General features: G+C 37.9%; 1 protein-coding gene across 3 annotated transcripts in view; it reads right to left on the reverse strand.

The window, feature by feature from the left end:
- The window catches only part of LOC109073749 (receptor-type tyrosine-protein phosphatase U-like), a 279,985-nt gene that overhangs the window by 64,542 nt on the left and 197,920 nt on the right, over positions 1–17,523 (reverse strand). For all 3 annotated transcript variants that reach the window (XM_042753985.1, XM_042753984.1, XM_042753983.1), the window contains 4 exons: positions 10,877–10,986; positions 5,485–5,686; positions 2,622–2,724; positions 2,080–2,377 (listed from right to left, as the gene is read on the reverse strand). In XM_042753985.1, coding sequence (XP_042609919.1) covers positions 2,080–2,377; positions 2,622–2,724; positions 5,485–5,686; positions 10,877–10,986 — 713 coding nt within the window. The remainder of the gene's footprint in view (positions 1–2,079; positions 2,378–2,621; positions 2,725–5,484; positions 5,687–10,876; positions 10,987–17,523) is intronic.

A 17,523-nucleotide genomic window follows, 5' to 3' on the forward strand; every position in this document is an offset into this window, starting at 1 on the left:
TATATTAGTATTTTAGCATGTGCTTATGGCAAGCCATTTCCTTCATTTACAGGATATGAATTCTTGACATCAACAATTCAATTTCCAGTAGTTAAAATGTTAATTCTTGATATCAGGAATTAGATTTCTACTAGTAACAATGGCTATTTTGATACCAGGAATTACATTTCCACTAATAAAAATGCTAATTCTTTAAATCAACAAATAATCAAATAATCAAATAATCATTGATATCAAGAATTGAATTTCAAGTAGTAAAAATATGAATATTAATGAATATTAATGAGATCTGCTTTTCCCATAATCCTCTTTTCAGCAGGGTCAGTGTAGGTCAAAGTAAAAGTACCTAAATTATTAGGAGAAACAAGAATACTATAAATTTCAGTGACTTTTCTCAGGTGCAGCTTAGCGTCTGAGGTTAACACAGCGTGTGATTTCTCTAGTGACTAGAGCTGTATTGTTTCAAAACTATTAAATAATTATTAAATAAAAATTATACATACATACATACAATAAATACATGAATAAATAAATATTAATAACAAAACAAACATTCATGGTAACATTTTATTTTAGGGTCTCTTAACTAGTTGCTTATTCACATGCATACTACTAGAATATTAGCCATTTATTAGTACTAATTAAGCACATATTAATGCCTTATTCTACATGACCTTATTCTACCTCCCTAATCCTACCCTATACCTAAATTTAACAACTACCTTACTAATTATTAATAAGCAGCAAGTTAGGATTTTATTGACAGAAAAGTCATAGTTAATAGTGAATAAGTGTTCCCTATTCTAAAGTGTTACCACATTCGTTGTGACTGCACATGGGTGTATCGCAGGAACATCCATTCACAGAAATGGCTCCACTTGTCACAGAAATTTTAAGCTCTGCAGATGTTTTGAGGAACATGCAATGGTGGGCAATGGTGAGAAATGCCTCATGCTTAAACAGCAGTGGTTTCTTTTGTGTGTTCATTTAGTTTAATTCTGTTTGCAGAGATTTCTGAAGGTGTTTTGCTCTTATCCTTGGGTTCTTTCAGGGTTGTCAATGGTGATCTTTGGATGCCGTTCAAAAAGAGAGTAGCAACAGTCCAAAATTTTCTACATTTGTAGACAGATATTGTAACATGAATTCAAAAAAACACAGCTCTTCAGCAATGCTTTCATTGGCTTTTCCAGCTTTACAGATCTCTGTCCTGTGAAAGCTATTGGGATTGTATGCCTATTTCACTCCAAATAGCTTTCGGAAATGTTGCATCACAGAGGTTGACTTACTCTACTTTTCCTGCCCTGTCTATGATCACTCAGTGTCTTCAATGCAATTCTGAAGATTACAGCTTTTTGTGTGCTGTTGGCTAAGTCACTATGTCTTAGATCAGGCAACATTTTATAAGCAAGCAAGCAATGCAGAAAAATGCAGGGAAAAAAAAAAGACTTCACAAACTTATTTTTGACTGCATATGCCTTCCCCAGTGTAGATTTCAAGATAGAAGATCAAAGATCGGACAAGTCTATTATGCTTGCTAACACAAATGTGAATGCATAACATCTGATAGGGTGGTCAACAATTTAATATTAGTGGTAATATTCTTAATAGACACTGCCTTCTCTCTTCATAACAGCATAACATGTTTGGATTATTGCTTGGCCCAATTTTAAGGCAAGTTAAGACTTTTCTCAATCAATCAATCAATCAATCAATCAATCAAAAGACTATTTAATTTTTTTCACATTTTAACTAGCTGACTGCATAACACAGATACACTGAGCTAGATAATATTTAGTTTAAACCATACTGTATGGCTATCGCTCTGCAATGCGTATGTTTAGAATAAACCAAGCTATTCATAAGAGTTTGAAATAAACAATTTCCCTATTCTTTTTCAACATCAAAATTACCACAATGAATGAATGAATGAATCAATCAATCACACTAACAGTTACATTTATGGAATACTTCTATCTTCTTGCTTTTTCTCATCGACTTCTCTCTCCAAGCTTTATCCAAGAAAACTTGTACTAACAAGGAATACATATGAGTGTTTATTGGGCAGATGTGATCACTCACCCCTCTGAAGTTGCTGGAGGCCTGAAAGTAGATGAGATAGTTCTTGCTGGGGTCCAGAGGTGTGTTCCAGTAGCCGTTGTAGGTGTGGTTGTCCCCTACAGTGAACGGTGTAGCCTCAGGCAAGCTGCTGGGCGTGAGCTCAGCGGTGTAGTAATGAGGCGGGGCACCACTTGCCCCTCCTCCTCCCCCTGGACTCTCCCCATGGGAGGAAGGAGCAGGGAAACACTCCATGTGTCCCAGCTCCCTCCGCCTCACCTGTCTGGAGCCATCCTCCTCCACCACAACCACATGATAGGCGCTGTACAGGAAGATGGAGCAGACTTTACACACTGAACTGTAACGCTCTGTATTTGCACTCCTTCATAAACTCACTGTAACACGTGACTTCAAGTGCTTAATGAAACAATCACACACACACACACACACACACACACACATATAATAACACACACACACACACACACACACACACACACACACACACATACACATATATATCTATATATATATATATTGTATATAAATTAGATTGGGTTCATTACCTAACAGGTGCTCCTCTCCCCAAGGCTGGACGTAGGAGGACTGTTATTGTGCTCTCAGATTCACTCAGTGGAGAGGGGACGTCTTCATAATCAAATGCAGGTGCTGTGAGGGGCAAGAAATAAAAAATAATATCTGATCTGTTTCAGATGTGATTAAGAAATGCCTGAGTGACTTGAGAACTGGACCAGTGAACTAGTCATACTTTTGTGCTGGTCCAGAAATTCTACTGAACGATTTGTTTTTAAATTGTTCAGCTTACTGAATCAGTCAGTCGGTCAGTAAACAAAGTAATCAGTAAACAAAGACTTAAAATACAGGTTTAGAATGACAAGAAGATGAGTAAATAATGGCACAAGTTTCATTTTTGATCAATTCTTAAAAAAAAAAAAAAAAAAAAAAAAAAAAAAACACCCAGCAACTGTAACACACAAAAATCTTTCAAATTAGTCTTGGTGTTCCACTGACTTGAATCCCTTGCTCCACAAAGAACAAAAACAGCCCCAGACAGAGCGTGCCACACAAGGGCAATGAAACACAGTAATGGAGGCGGATGAGAGCGATTCACAGTCCTTTATAAAGTCTCTTGAGGGGCGAGCGCAGAACAGAGCTCCTGTTCCCATTCCTGCTTATTATCGGAAGTCAATTAGTGAACCGTTACAGGGAAACAGGTCAATGTCTCAGCCTTCAGCATACCAAAACAAGCAGAAAATCTAGAGTCGAAAGAACAAGAGCCGTCATCACAGCGCTATTGTTAGATCTGAGGACGAAGGGATGTTATGATTGACTATAGGAACAAACCTCAAAAAGAAACATACACCAATATATACAAAGAGACATTTTGCTCATGCCTAGTACAGCTGGATTACTGTGTTTGAGGAGATATTTAAAGAAAAAGTTCATGCAAAAACCCCTATTCAACCACTAATTAATTTAACACAAATCTACTGAATGATTTGGGATATTGTGACGAGTCGGGCGGGGCCGAGAGCCGTGGGAACGGAGCGAGGCCGGTGGAGTGATTGGGAAATGAGCGACACCTGCTCCACTCACCGGTCTTGAGTCCCACGGAGGAGATCGGAAGGTTTTAAAAGAGGAGCGACGACAGTGAAGGACGAGAAAGGACCAGGCCTGGGCTTTATTTTGTGTTTGGTTTTTGTTTGTGCGCGGCAGTCGCCCTTGAGGGGCGTTCGCGCTGTTTTGTGTTTATTTGGTTATTAAAGTTTGAGTTGAATGTTCGCCGGTTCCCGCCTCCTTCTTCCTATGATTATGGAGTTTTTATTGTTACAGATATATTACATGAGGTGCTTTATATTGCAACACTTGTTAAAAAAAATGATGCCACAATCCGCTTGTTAAGTCATGACATATGGAATGCAGTTTCCAGGGTCCAAGTCTCCACTGGTTTCAGTTGAGAATACCATGTCGATGGCCGTTTATGAGCACTATTTGCTCATATTACACATTTAAGCTAAACTTTTAAAAAACTTAAAGTGTACACTATAATCTCTGTGCTCATGGCATCACAGATACAAATATTTTAACGATTTACAAAAGATATATCACTGTCTGGCCAGCTGAGATTTGGGTATGGAGATAAAGGTTATGATTAGAATTTTTTGAAAGTATTACACCACATTGTGCTTGTAAATTAGCACCGTTTATTGTTTTATTGTTTATTGTGGTGCATCACAGAGCTTTTTATTTGGACCCGGAAGCAGTGATGCGTGACATCAGATTTAACAAGCGGATTAGTAATAACAACTTAAAATTTGCAGAGATAAATAAGTAAGAATTGCAAGATGAAAAGTCACAGTTATCTTGTTTAATTTTTTTATTCAGTGGTGGAAACGGGCTTTTATAGAAAATAATGGCACCAACAAGAGAAAAAAAAAAAAAAAATCACCATGTTTTAAATTTTAAATGGTATATAAATCTGGCAAATGGTATATAAACAAAACCCTCTTTAAAAATCTTCAGAGTAATAAAGTTTTTTCTAAAACTAGAAAGTTGGTGCATGTGAGTGCTACTGAATTAGAGATTTCAGGCTCAGTGCATGAAAGGATTCACAATAAAATTATGTGATCAAAATAGATAAAATGTAATAAAATATGTACCCAAATATGTGTTTTAGATGTTTTCTTTCAGCTAGTCTGAATGAAAACAAATTGTGGAGTGGCATGTGTAAATAATGGCAGAATTTTTGACCAGTGCGTGAAATAACTTGCTTCTAGTGCCTTCATGATAATTTGAGCTTTCTTTGGAGCTTGAGAGCTGCTTAAATATGGATTGTGTGTAAATAATGGCAGAATTTTTGGGTGAACTATTCCTTTCATGAGGCTCTTTAAATAGGATTGTGTAAATAATGTTGTTTGGTCAGAAGTACCAAAGGGGCTGAGACTAATGAGTTTCCCTTTAATTTTCAGTTTTTTTTTGAGCTGCAAAATGCAAAGCCAGAGAAGTCTCCCACAAGCCTTTAAGTTCATTGGTGGAAAAAAAAAACGATTTCCCAAAAGGACCTGTCATTTCCCTTCAGTTTGCACAGTTCTCCCCTCAGTTTGTCCACTTGCGCCTGGGTAAACCTCTGTATCAATATTTCTACTGTTCAGAGAGTCAATTTCGCCAAAAGAGCAGCTGCGATTATGTCTGAATGAAGTCCAGATAAAGTATGAATAAATCCTGAACCAATTAAAAGGCCCTCACAGGCATCTTACATTCATTCCAGCGATAAAACCAAAGTCCATCTAGCTACTAGTGGAAAACTTATAATTAAGTAGATTCAGAGAGACAAAAGCCAGCAAAGCTGTAGCTTTTCTGATGCATCTCATATCCCAGAATGCCTTGTGGCAATGCGTATTCCCTCACCTGAGATATTGGTGGTGATTTCGGTCAGGGCGGTCTGGCCAAAGCCCTTGGCGGTGCGGGCGCGAACAGACACCAGGTATGTGGTGCCAGGATGAAGGCCGGAGAACATGTGATATGTCTCGTTCTTTAGTTTGGAGACGGTGCGCCGTGGGCCAGGAACGTTGATGCTGGGATCTGATGATTCGATGCTCTGGTAGCTGATCTAAAAACAGGAAACCAACAGTGAGCCCAGAGGAAATGATGTAAACAGCAAATGGTGGAGGATCAGTATTGATGCAGTTCAGCTTCACTTTACCCACAACAAAACCTGATGTCTTCACTTACATTACTTTAGCATCTTTGAAGGCTTGCTTTATGCTCCAAATATTATTCCATGCAAAGTAATGTCAATTTAAAAAAAATGGTAGCAATCATGGAGTCTCATTACATTCAGAAAATACAGTATATTTCATGAATCATTTAACCCCCGCTGAGCTGCAAGAGGAGTCACATATTTTTTATACATATATAAATCTGTACCATTGAATATATGTAATATAAAATGTAACAGGCAGGTATGTTTTTTCCTCAGTTTCGAGAAATGCTTTTGGCAAATGCATGATTCAAATGATTCAAAATATAACCAATTTCTAACTTTGTCTCCATTATATGATAAAAATGATCCCATTCCCCGTCCCCCGACAATATGGCTTATCATTTGAAAGTGAAACTTGTAAGTAGTAGCGACTTTATATGGCTGCTCACTCTAATGTTAACTACATCAATGTGCACCATTAGTCGCATTTCAAAGTGTCTGTGCAGAGTGTGGAATCTGTTAGTGCACTACTGCATGACATGGAGGTGCGGTGCGATTACTCATTTGTGTACACTTACAATATCATCAAGACATTGTGCTTTTAAGAAATAAAGAAAACAAACAAGATGCGGTTTCTGTCGTATCCGTCTCCGTGATCTGGAGTGCATCATAAAAATGAACAAAACTCAGCCTATAGTCTACTTGCCTTGCTAAATTCAAAACAAAAACTCTTTCATTATGTAATCCGTATGAAAGGTGCATTTCTCTCTCAAGGTGCATCCACTGAACTGCGGAGATGGCGAGTCCAGATGACTTTGACGGCGACACAAACTCAGAAAACAGTAGTTCTATCAGGACCACTATCGTCAAAAATGATTGACACTTAGCATACAGTTTGGGTTTGGCGGTATGGTTCTGTTCTGGGCAAAAAAAAAAAAAAAAAAGAATGTTCTATTTTAAGTGTTCACCTTATTCAAGATAAAGTGAAGACTGATTCAACGAGAAATATCAGAAGGCAAGTCCTGACTGTTGCGAAAGGAGGAGTTGGGGATGAAGGAGGGTGATTTGCTCCTGAGCAAACGATAAAGCTACTAAATTATTCTGAACAGACCTTATATAGGAATGCCATGATAGGCGTCGTATTCCTACAGGTAGATGTGGTACATCTGAGAGTCAGTCGATGCAAGCTTGACTCACGTGACCTGCCAGAACTAACGCTAGACCCTTCATTTTATTGATAAATAATTAAAACATCTTGCTATTTATTCTGACACATTCAAAGTCATTACTTTTGTGGGTGTGTTGTGGCAAGCTTTAGGAGTGTAACTGAGTGTGGAATAGGCTAAATATTAAAAGCCTCCCAAGTATATAAGTAATTGAATTAATATAAACTTGTGATTAGTTGACTAACGGTTTATATGAAGAACTATTAGTCCACTAGAAAAATTTCGAGACCTTGTCATATCACACATTAAAGTTTATGTCTACACAATCTAAAATTCCTCAAATCTGTTGGGGAAAAATGTTCTTGATTAGATGGGTGGCTATTGAAGCTCATATAAAGTGACTAATTGGTTAAACAAGTAGTAAATTGACCAAATTCTACCTCTGCATGTCTGTGAAGAAACAGACAGAAATGTCCAACACAGCTTAATCTAATAAACTGTCTACTAATGGGGCCATAAATAACTTGAGCAGGGTGAATGGGCTAGGGTTTAACCTGCCACATTAGAAACTTGATGAAAACTGAAAGGATCTTTCTCAGATACATGCACTGGAAAATTTGTGTATAAGAAAATGTACAATTTTAGACCAGTTAAATATTTCTGTCTCAGATGTAGAAGTCAAAATTGAACATGAAGAGCTTCAGACCTGGATGGTATCCCTACAGACACCTATAAACACATTAAACTGTAATGAAACCCCAGATTTTAGCACCAGCCATTCACACTTCAGATTTAAAATAACTGTCTCAACTGCAAGATGTTTGAAAAATGTGTTAAAATTGCTTCGCTGCCGCCCTCACTCTGGAAAACTCTTCAGGGAATTTGAGGGAGCCACCTACAAAGAGTGACTCACAATTAACTCAGATGAAAAAATATTGAAAAAGAACTTGCAAAAGCAAGAAGGTTTCAGCAACGTTTAGCCCCTCTACTTGCATTAGATCAAACATGTTTGATCTGAAATACTGTGGTTATATTACACTTCGCAAAAAATGAGACATCAGAAGCAAGCTGTTTCAATTTGATGCAGAAAAAAAGTGTTCAACAGAACTGAAGACATCTGCCTGGAAATGTTAATTAAAATTGAATGTGAATAACAGTTGCTCAGATTCAGTTAAAATAGATGGGATTTAATTTAAGATGACCTTATAATAACATGTATTTTTTTTTCTCATCAAGTTACCTTTGCCCTGCTTATCAGAGCTCCCAGAGCTAATCCACAGTTCCTGTAAAGCAACTGATATTGAGACATTGCAACATCTATCATTCTTTCTTTGATCAGTAAATTAACCTAAAATGTCAAGCTTTTTAAACTTTTTTGAAAACTTTCAAACAAGGCTTTATCAAGACAACATAAAGTCTCTGCTTTTAATAAAAAATTACGTTTTACATTTCTTAGAATTTTGATTATGTTTTCTTTACATTCAAATGGAACTGCAATTTTGTATAATGTTCATCATATCTGTTTCTAATTCAATCGTAGAACTGGCAGAATGGGTCTGTTCTGGGCAAAAAAATACTCCCTGCCCATCCATGCAGCCATAAAAGGAGGAGTTGTGTAGGAGTTGTGTAGGAGGGTAATTTGCTCCTGAACAAGCGATAAAGCTGCTGATTAATACTGAATAGACCTTGGGCCCTATCATACACCCGGCACAAACGACGCAAGGCCCATGGGCGTGCTGGTCTAAAAAAGAGGTGTGTTCAAACCTGGTCTAAAATCTGGCACAATATATTTTTTATTTCTTGTTATTTAAAGAGTGTGTTAGTAATGTGTGCCTATAGGCGGGTGCACAACATGTGTACACTTTGCTGCTGAATAATTCTGAATAGACCTTATATAGGAATGCCATTTTAGGCGTCGTATTCCTAGGTAGATGTGGATCAGCTGAGAGTCAACCGATGCAAGCTTGACTCACGCGACCTGCCAGAACTAATGCTAGATACTTCCTTAGCTTCCTATTCAAGATTAAAAATCAGTAGATTCCTATTCAAGATTTCCCCCCAAAAGCTTTCAATTATCATAATAAATAATGACTTATTTCCCATTTCTATGACATCACTGTTGTTGGAAGCCAAGAGCCATCAGGGACAATGGTGGTGGTGGTGGTGGTGGGGGGGGGGTTAGGTGGAGGGTATAATGCTATTATTTACAATGTTAAAGATTTGGAAGCATGAGGGAGCAATCCTGTGCCAAGGACACTCCTTCAGCATTCGTAAAAGTTAATGAAAGTTATTTATTATTATTTTTTTTCCAAGTATGATGTCATAAAGGGCAGAGTTCCTTGTACGGGCACTTCTCCCGGAAGAGCGCACACATCAACCAGAGTGAGAGCGACATTAGCCCATCAACGTGCATCATTTGGGTTACAAAAGTCGTCAGCAGCATTGCACTGGACTTGTTCGAGAAGGATTTGTCTTTTTGTTTTTAAGTCATGTCACCTTTATTTATATAACACTTTTAACAATACAGATTGTGTCAAAGCAATCTTTTGTTTTAGACCACAACATCAACAGTGTCTCCAAAGATGAGTGTTTCTGGTTGTGAGGGAAAGATAACCTTGTTCAGCTTCCCAAAGAGCCCAGCGTTAAGGGAACAGTGGATGCAGTGTGTTTCTCAAAGCAATGGAGATGCACACGTGTGTTTGTTTGTTCCCGGGATTTTGGTGGCGGATGTTTTAAAAACAAATAAAATAACATTTAAGTCAATTAAGTTTTTGTTCCTGTTTTATGAATGAAAGTGATAATGTTTGGAGCAGAATCATTAATTAAATGACAGCAGAATTCGGCAGTTAGCCGACTGTTCAAATAACACTCATTGTTTGTTCAGAACTACTGTTCTAATACAACATTAACGACCAACAATATCTAAACGTTACCTCAGCTGACCAGAGGAAATTCATTATGCCTTTCAAGATCCATCAACAGAAATTATGCACTCAGTTGAAACTACTTTTTTTATGAAAATGCTGGTGTGGCAAATCCACCATTGAGAAATCATTACCAAATCCATCACCTGAACTAACAGCAGAGTGAACTAAGGCTACACACGTCGAGCGCTGAGCGTGAGCAGATGCTTACATGTGTACATGCTGACAGCTGAGGTAACTGAAGAGGGCTGAGGCCGTGAAATATTACCAGACTAAAGCACTTACACACAATCGCCCCATCCGACAGCCTCTGCAAGGCAAATAAGCAATTATGTTTGTCCCTCGACTAATTGAAGCCTGGAGAATGAACCACAACATGATTAGCATAAGAACACCTAGACTCTGTGAAGGGTGGAGAGAGTTACAGTACACACACTAATGACTGCTGATTGAGAGGGAGGATGAGGGACAAAAAAACAAACCCTGAACCAATCTCTACCCAGCCACCTTCAAATTCTGTGTGAATGTGATTCTGCACAACAGCTAAACTAAAATATGCCTCACCCACAGAATCAGATGCTGCATAATCTATGGCATCATCAATACAACAGGATCACGATTCATTTTTCAAAACATTACGCCAATATTTCACCCTTTTATTAACATTGCAATTCAATAACTAACGAAGCAAATAATTTAAATAAGCGGACAATTAAAATTAGCAACACACACACACACACACACACACACACACACACACACACACACACACACACATTGGAAAACACCAAAAAGGACTTGTCTGCTAATACCAATGTGACAAAGAAGTGCACTTAATTGTACTGAATGAGCACTTTTAGTGTACTTTAAATTTTTGCACTTTTTTTTTTTTCATTGTATAAACATTATTTCAGAATAGTTTAAAGGCATAATGTTAGATTGATATGCACCGGCTTACTATAACAGTTTAGTCTTATGTCAGTTATGACCTGACACACTTAGTTTACCTCGTATTGTGTGATCAGACCATTAGGCTCCAGCGGCTCCTCCCACTTCAGAAAGATCATATCGTCCAGTGGGGTGAAGGTTAAAGATTCAGGTGCAATGCCTCCTGGGACTGCAGGAAACAAGAGAAAAGAGTCAGAGAACAGTCAGATCCATCTTCCTAAACACAGACTATCAGACAGAGCTGAGACGAAGGTCGAGATGCCACAGGTGGAGGTGAAGCGACAACTCTACACACTATAGGAGAGTGAGAACAGAGGTTAGACGGACCACAGACCCTTCTCATATCTGAACACAGCGGCAGAGGCCACGACAGACGATTTGTCTTGTTTACCAACATAACATGTGGAAGAAAATAGGGCAGATTGCAAAAAAGCGAGAGAGAGAGAGAGAGAGAAAGAGAGAGAGAGATATCTTGGTGCTAGACTCATTTTTTAAAGAGAGAAAAAGGGATCTCCATCCAGGCCACAGTGATCCATCATGGCTACAGGCTGAAGTTATCTCATTAGGGCTCGGTGTGTATGAAAGTTGGGGAAACTTAGGCGATAGTGAATGCTATGAGCTATGGGAAGACTGACTGATGGTATTCAAATGCAGAGACATGGATAGTGTTGAGAAAACAGGGCAGAAGTGTTGAGGAAAGATTATTTACCTTGAAAACTAGTGCAAAAATGATTCTATTGTTAAAGATATAGCTGCAAAAAGCAATTATTGGCCCAAGTATACAACATAAATGTGCTAAGGGGGGTCTTAACAGTTCAGAGGGGGTGCTAAACAAAACTATTTAAATTGAGAGAAAGTAATGCTTCAGCTAAGTATGCAAATTCAGTGTTCAGTATTATTCAGTATATTTATATCAGCTTCAATAAAGACATATGTTACAGTTTTTTTTTCTGTGGTATTAAACTTCTCATATCCCAGTAATATAACTAATGCCAACTGCCAAATATGACACTTAAAAATTAATAAAATTTATGAACGCACATAGAAAAGAGAGAAAGTATTTTTCATTTATATATATATATATTTTTTTCACATTTCTATTTACACATTTTTTAACCATTAAGTGTCAGTCACTCTCAATCTTGTAAATTCTAACAGTATGTTTTTTTTTGTTTTTTTTTACAATAAAAAGTGCAGACAATTTGTAAAACCATTTCCACATAAGATATTTTTTATTTTATTTTTTAAAGTAGCTACTCTGTGTGACGACAGACTCCTCTCCATCCAGAGTTGTGTTTCAGTGTAAACGGACCAAGATGGAGACTTTTGAAAATATAACTCTGAGTGTCCTTGATGGCTGTGCAAACAATAACATCATGCACATTGTTGTACCCAGAGCCATCTCACTCAAGAGCTCTGGTTGTACTCATAGATATGTTTGTACAGACCCATTTAGTGCCGATGTCACAATCACAACACAGCATTAGCTGGAGGCAAAACAAAGGTATTACTGGAGGCGGCGAATACAAACCAGCACAGAGTCGGCTATATAAGGAGCTTAACATGTCATCTTGTTGTGTTGTTGAGTGTCAGAATCGATGGAGTACAGGCTCCAATTTAAATTGTTTTGCATACCTGCTGCCATTGATAGACGAAAAAAACGACGACATCTGTAATAAAATGAGCAGACTGGACTAAAACAATCATCAAAAATGCTTGCGTTTGCAGAGCACACTTCATATCAGTTAAGGTTAAATAAACAACTGTCTTTGTTAGTATTGATTATGGATTGGTTACATGTCTAAAGATTTCTCATTCATGCCCACCTAATCAGACATTGGGGAACAAGTTAACCAATGACCAGAGGCATAAAGAATAACATAAAGGAAACGTCTGTAACAACTGTCTTTCTACAATTGCCATAAGTGCAATAAAGATTGATATGCCCTCAGTTTCTATTTACTATACACACTCAGTTTATCTGGTATGTGTGTCAGGTCACTCCTGTCAGATCCATTGTGTGAGTGCGAGTCAGCCAGTCTGGTTTCCTTTCAGTTAAAGTTAACATTTCAATTAACATTGCGGTCCCGGACAGTGAGTTACATTAAATATTAAGTCACTGTTAAAAAACAAGCACACAAAACATGCTAGCTAGAGTTAGAGAAGCAGACAGGGAATCTCTCTGCCTCCACCTAAGCTCCGCCCATGCAAAAACCTCACTATGTTTACTAACTGATATCTATGGTTGTACCTGCATGGATGGTCATGTGACGTGCATTTCGGGCTGTGCTGGGGCTATATGAATATGAATAAGAAACATGAGACTGTTTTTCAGCATTGCACACATGACACAGATCTCAGACAAAACTTATTTCAAGGCATGATTGCAATTAAGGATTGCATGGTCTATCTTTTTCCTCTTTTATTATTATTATTATTGTTGTTGTTGTTTTTGTTTGATATTTCTGACACTTGATCAGTCTGCCTCTGACGTGATACCGTTGATAGCAAAATGAGAGAGAGCAAGCGTCACCTACCAGATGTTGCATGCGTTCTATAGCTGAAACTTGGCAGCCACAAACATGCCACAAGGGTAGAGTACTGAAAAGGAAGATCACCCATATTCTTCATGTCTATGGTCTCCTATGATTTTAAAATTGGTTAAGATTTGAAAATCATCTAAGTGTGTCCCAGGCCTTAACATACATATTACTAGCATATTGTCAGTTCATTAGTTATATACTGTAAAGTACAAAATGTCTTAATGTCTTATTCTGCAAGTCTTATTTTTCATATTTTATATCACTTAATCCAACCCCATACCGAAACATGATACCTTACTAACTATCAATAAGCAGAAAATTAGGAGTTTTGCTATTGTTTTTGCTGTCAATTATAAAGAATAACATAAAGGAAACGTCTGTTATTTAATAATTGTGATTTTAATTACTATGTAATAACTATGTACTAACGGTGGTTGTTGAATTTTTTGTGTTCAATGATAATATGTTTTCTGAATGACTAATTCACTGTTAGACAAAAACAGAATTATGTTCTTAGTAAATTTTTCATGTTCAAAAATAAAATATGTTTTCTGAATGACTAATTCACTGTTTGAGACGCTGGTGGAGTGAACGATGCTTAATAGAGTTGAGAGGGTGAAAGAGGGTGCAGGCTCGACCTCCAACATGTTTCCAGATTCAGCTATTATAAGCGTCTTTGGCCTTTGTATTTCATCTTAGTTTGACACTTTTAGAAAGTAAAAAAGTGAGATGTTGCAGTTTTAGGGATAGATGCACTATCTTTATCTTATCTTATGTACAAAATATTTCAAAAAATGCTTGTTTTTATTTTATTTATTTATCAGTTTATTTGTTTTCATAGCAATATCTGGCAACTACTGCATTGTTGGCACAAAACTGTCATAAATCAAAAAAGCCTAGAGGTTATGCTGGCAGGATTCCACATTGGGTAAGGCAGATGCATGCAAAATAATAATAATAATAATAATAATAATAATAATAATAATAATAAACTCATGATATTATCTGTCAGAAACATGATCAACGCTATCAAAACAGTAGCATTTAAACACTAGTATACAGATATCTAGGACAATTAGGTTACAGAATGAAATTAAAATATGCAAATGCCTGGCTATGAAGAAGTTCTATGCAAGTTCATTTCAGTATAGTAGTCATACTTTCACAAAGTCGAGCTAAAAAAACATTCATAAGAGACACTAGAGAGTGTTACCATCTATATAGCATTGCTTATTATTGAAATCTAAACAGTAATAAGTATTGATGCATGAATAATAAACAAATGATACATGTATCCACCCCTAACCTATAGTAAAATGTTAACAATTTTTGATGCAATAAATATGGTCTAATTGAATGTCCATCCCCCCAAACAGAGAAAACAACTTTCACAAACATCTATATGTCTGTCCCTTTTACAGTTTTTAGTGCATGAGTTGTATTTGTAGGTGGTATTATAGCACAGTTCTAATGCCACCTCACTCATTTTCAAAACACTGGTTACAGCCATGGTACGACCCTGAACCCCACCATGACTCTACCCATTTTAAAGGGAACTGAGAAATCAAAATTCCTTTGATCTTTTGACATATATGTTTCATTGTATCATTGTCTAAAAAGCAGCTTATATTGAAGTTAATCTGCCAAAATAGCAGGTTGTGAAATGTGCCACTCTGTGACATAATAGTGAGGCTAAACTCCATCTCCACAGAAGAAGATCAACACCTGCTTCTAAATCACTGCCTGTTTAGCCCCGCCCCACCGATTCTACATCACTGCATGTTTAGCTCCGCCCCACCAATTCTACATCACTGGTCTGTTTAGCCCCGCCCACCAATTCTACATCACTGCCTGTTTATCTTTGCCCACCGACTCTACATCACTATCTGTTTAGCCCCGCCCACCGACTCTACATTACTGCCTGTTTAGCCACACCCACCCGATTCTACAGCACTGCATGTTTAGCTCTGCCCACCAATTCTACATCACTCTCTGTTTAGCCCCACCCACCGATTCTACATTACTGCCTGTTTAGCCACACCCACCAATTCTAATCTCACTGCCTGTTTAGATCCGCCCACCATTCTACATCAGTGCCTGTTTAGCCCCGCCCAGCGATAGCGCATGTAGTGTGATTAACATGAGAGACAAACACAGGTCTACACAGAAACCAAACGATAAAGACGCTCCAAAGACAACAAGACGCTGTGCAGAGCCAAGCTGTGGACAAACACTGACTTTGCATCACCTTCCATCAGATCCCAACATAAGGAAAAAGTGGATGAACTTCATTTTTACTGAAGTTCCAGATCACCTCAGTAAGAACTTGGTCCTTTGTTCACTTCATACCTGTCACACTCACACACATCACATGGACTTTGTTTTCAGTTTGCACCGTCTTCCCTAAGTATTTGTTGTCATGGTTGTTAGTTTGTGTCATTCTGTTCTAGCTGTGCACACCTTATTGATTTCAGTACGACATGAGGGTGAGTCATTAATGACATAATTTTCATTTTTGGGTGAACTATCCCTATGCTCTGGTAACACTTTATTTTAAGGACCAATTCTCACTATTAACTCAACATGTCCTCCAACTAATGCGCCTACATAGGTCATTTGTCCAAAACCCTGAAATACGACCCATCAGAGCGTATACTACAATCGGTAATCGCCCCTATCGGCAACAGAACACTTCCATATTATATAGCTCAGTTGGTAGAGCATCGCTTTATATGACAACATGCAATCATGTGATCATGGGTTCGATCCCAGAGAATGCACATGCTCATAAAATATATATGAATTATAAAACACAATTTTGCATGATTTCTGTGAGGGTAGGTTTAGGGGTGGGGTTAGGTGTGGTCATTCGTACAAATTCATATGAATTACCCATCTAGTTAAATATGTACAAATTGCTGTGAGATCGGGTTGGACCATGTAAAAATTCCACAAATTGCATTTAAATAAATATGTCCTTTCATGACGACAAATGCAACACGACACTGTCATTATTTTTACGCCCGATAGAGGACACTAAACTTTAAAATATAAATATAGGTCGTAATAAGGTGCTTGCACAAACAACCTATAGGGTCGTTTTTGTTTGAGGATAGTCTGTATAAACTAGTTGCTTATTAGCATGCATATTACGAGAATATTGGCTATTTATTAGTAGTTATAAAGCACATATGTAACACAGTTCGTCAGTTGGGAAGAAGGAGGCGGGAACTGGCGAACATTTAAATAAAACTTTAATAATAAAATAAACACAAAATAGTGCGACAGCCCCTCGCGAACAACTGTGCATTTTATTAAAGGGGTCATATGATGCGATTTCAACTTTTCCTTCTCTTTGGAGTGTTACACGCTCTTGGTGCATAAAGAAGATCTGTTAAAAGTTGCAAAGACAAAAAGTCTCAAATCCAAAGCGTTATTCTTATAAAAGTTAAGAGTCAACCACGCCCCCACATCTCTACGTCATGATGTGGGAAGATTTGCATAACGACACCCAAGTGTTCACACAAAGAAAAGACGGCGTAACTTTTATTCTCGCTGTTGCCGCCGGTGCCATGTTGTGGAGACACTGTGTGTTTTATCGTGAAAGTGAAACTACTGTGTTTGGTCTTGCAAAAGAGGACACAACTAGAAATCAGTGGTTAAGGGTGCTTTCACATCTCTAGTTCAGGTTCATTTGGTCCGAACCAAGGGCAAAACAATTATACATTGTAGCAATTTTTCAGCTTTTTTGGTCCTTTTCACACCACACTGATTACTTTGGTCCGAACCAGTTGAAACGAACCAAAATGCAGTCACATGACAACATCCACATCACTCATTGGCCATGACGTATTTCCTAAACTTTTTTTCGATTGGTCAGAATTTACGTGCTGGAGAAAATTCCCAACATTAAGAGGAAAAGCCGCAAACAAGCTCAACGGACACAACCACAGCTATGGAGAGACGACTTGCGCGGGCTGGTTTTGTCCCTGGCACATAATCTATTACATTGTTTGTATACACGACAATATGCAAACAATACATTTCTATTAATGAAGCGCGGATGCGGCACTTGAAAACAAAACTTCTAATGCACTGCAAACAGCGAGCGGGCATCGCTTGTAACTTCAAGCGGAGGCATGCATTAATCCACGAGCTGGCCA

The sequence above is a fragment of the Cyprinus carpio genome, unplaced genomic scaffold, assembly GCF_018340385.1.
Source record: "Cyprinus carpio isolate SPL01 unplaced genomic scaffold, ASM1834038v1 S000000972, whole genome shotgun sequence".
NCBI classification, from domain to species: Eukaryota; Metazoa; Chordata; class Actinopteri; order Cypriniformes; family Cyprinidae; genus Cyprinus; species Cyprinus carpio.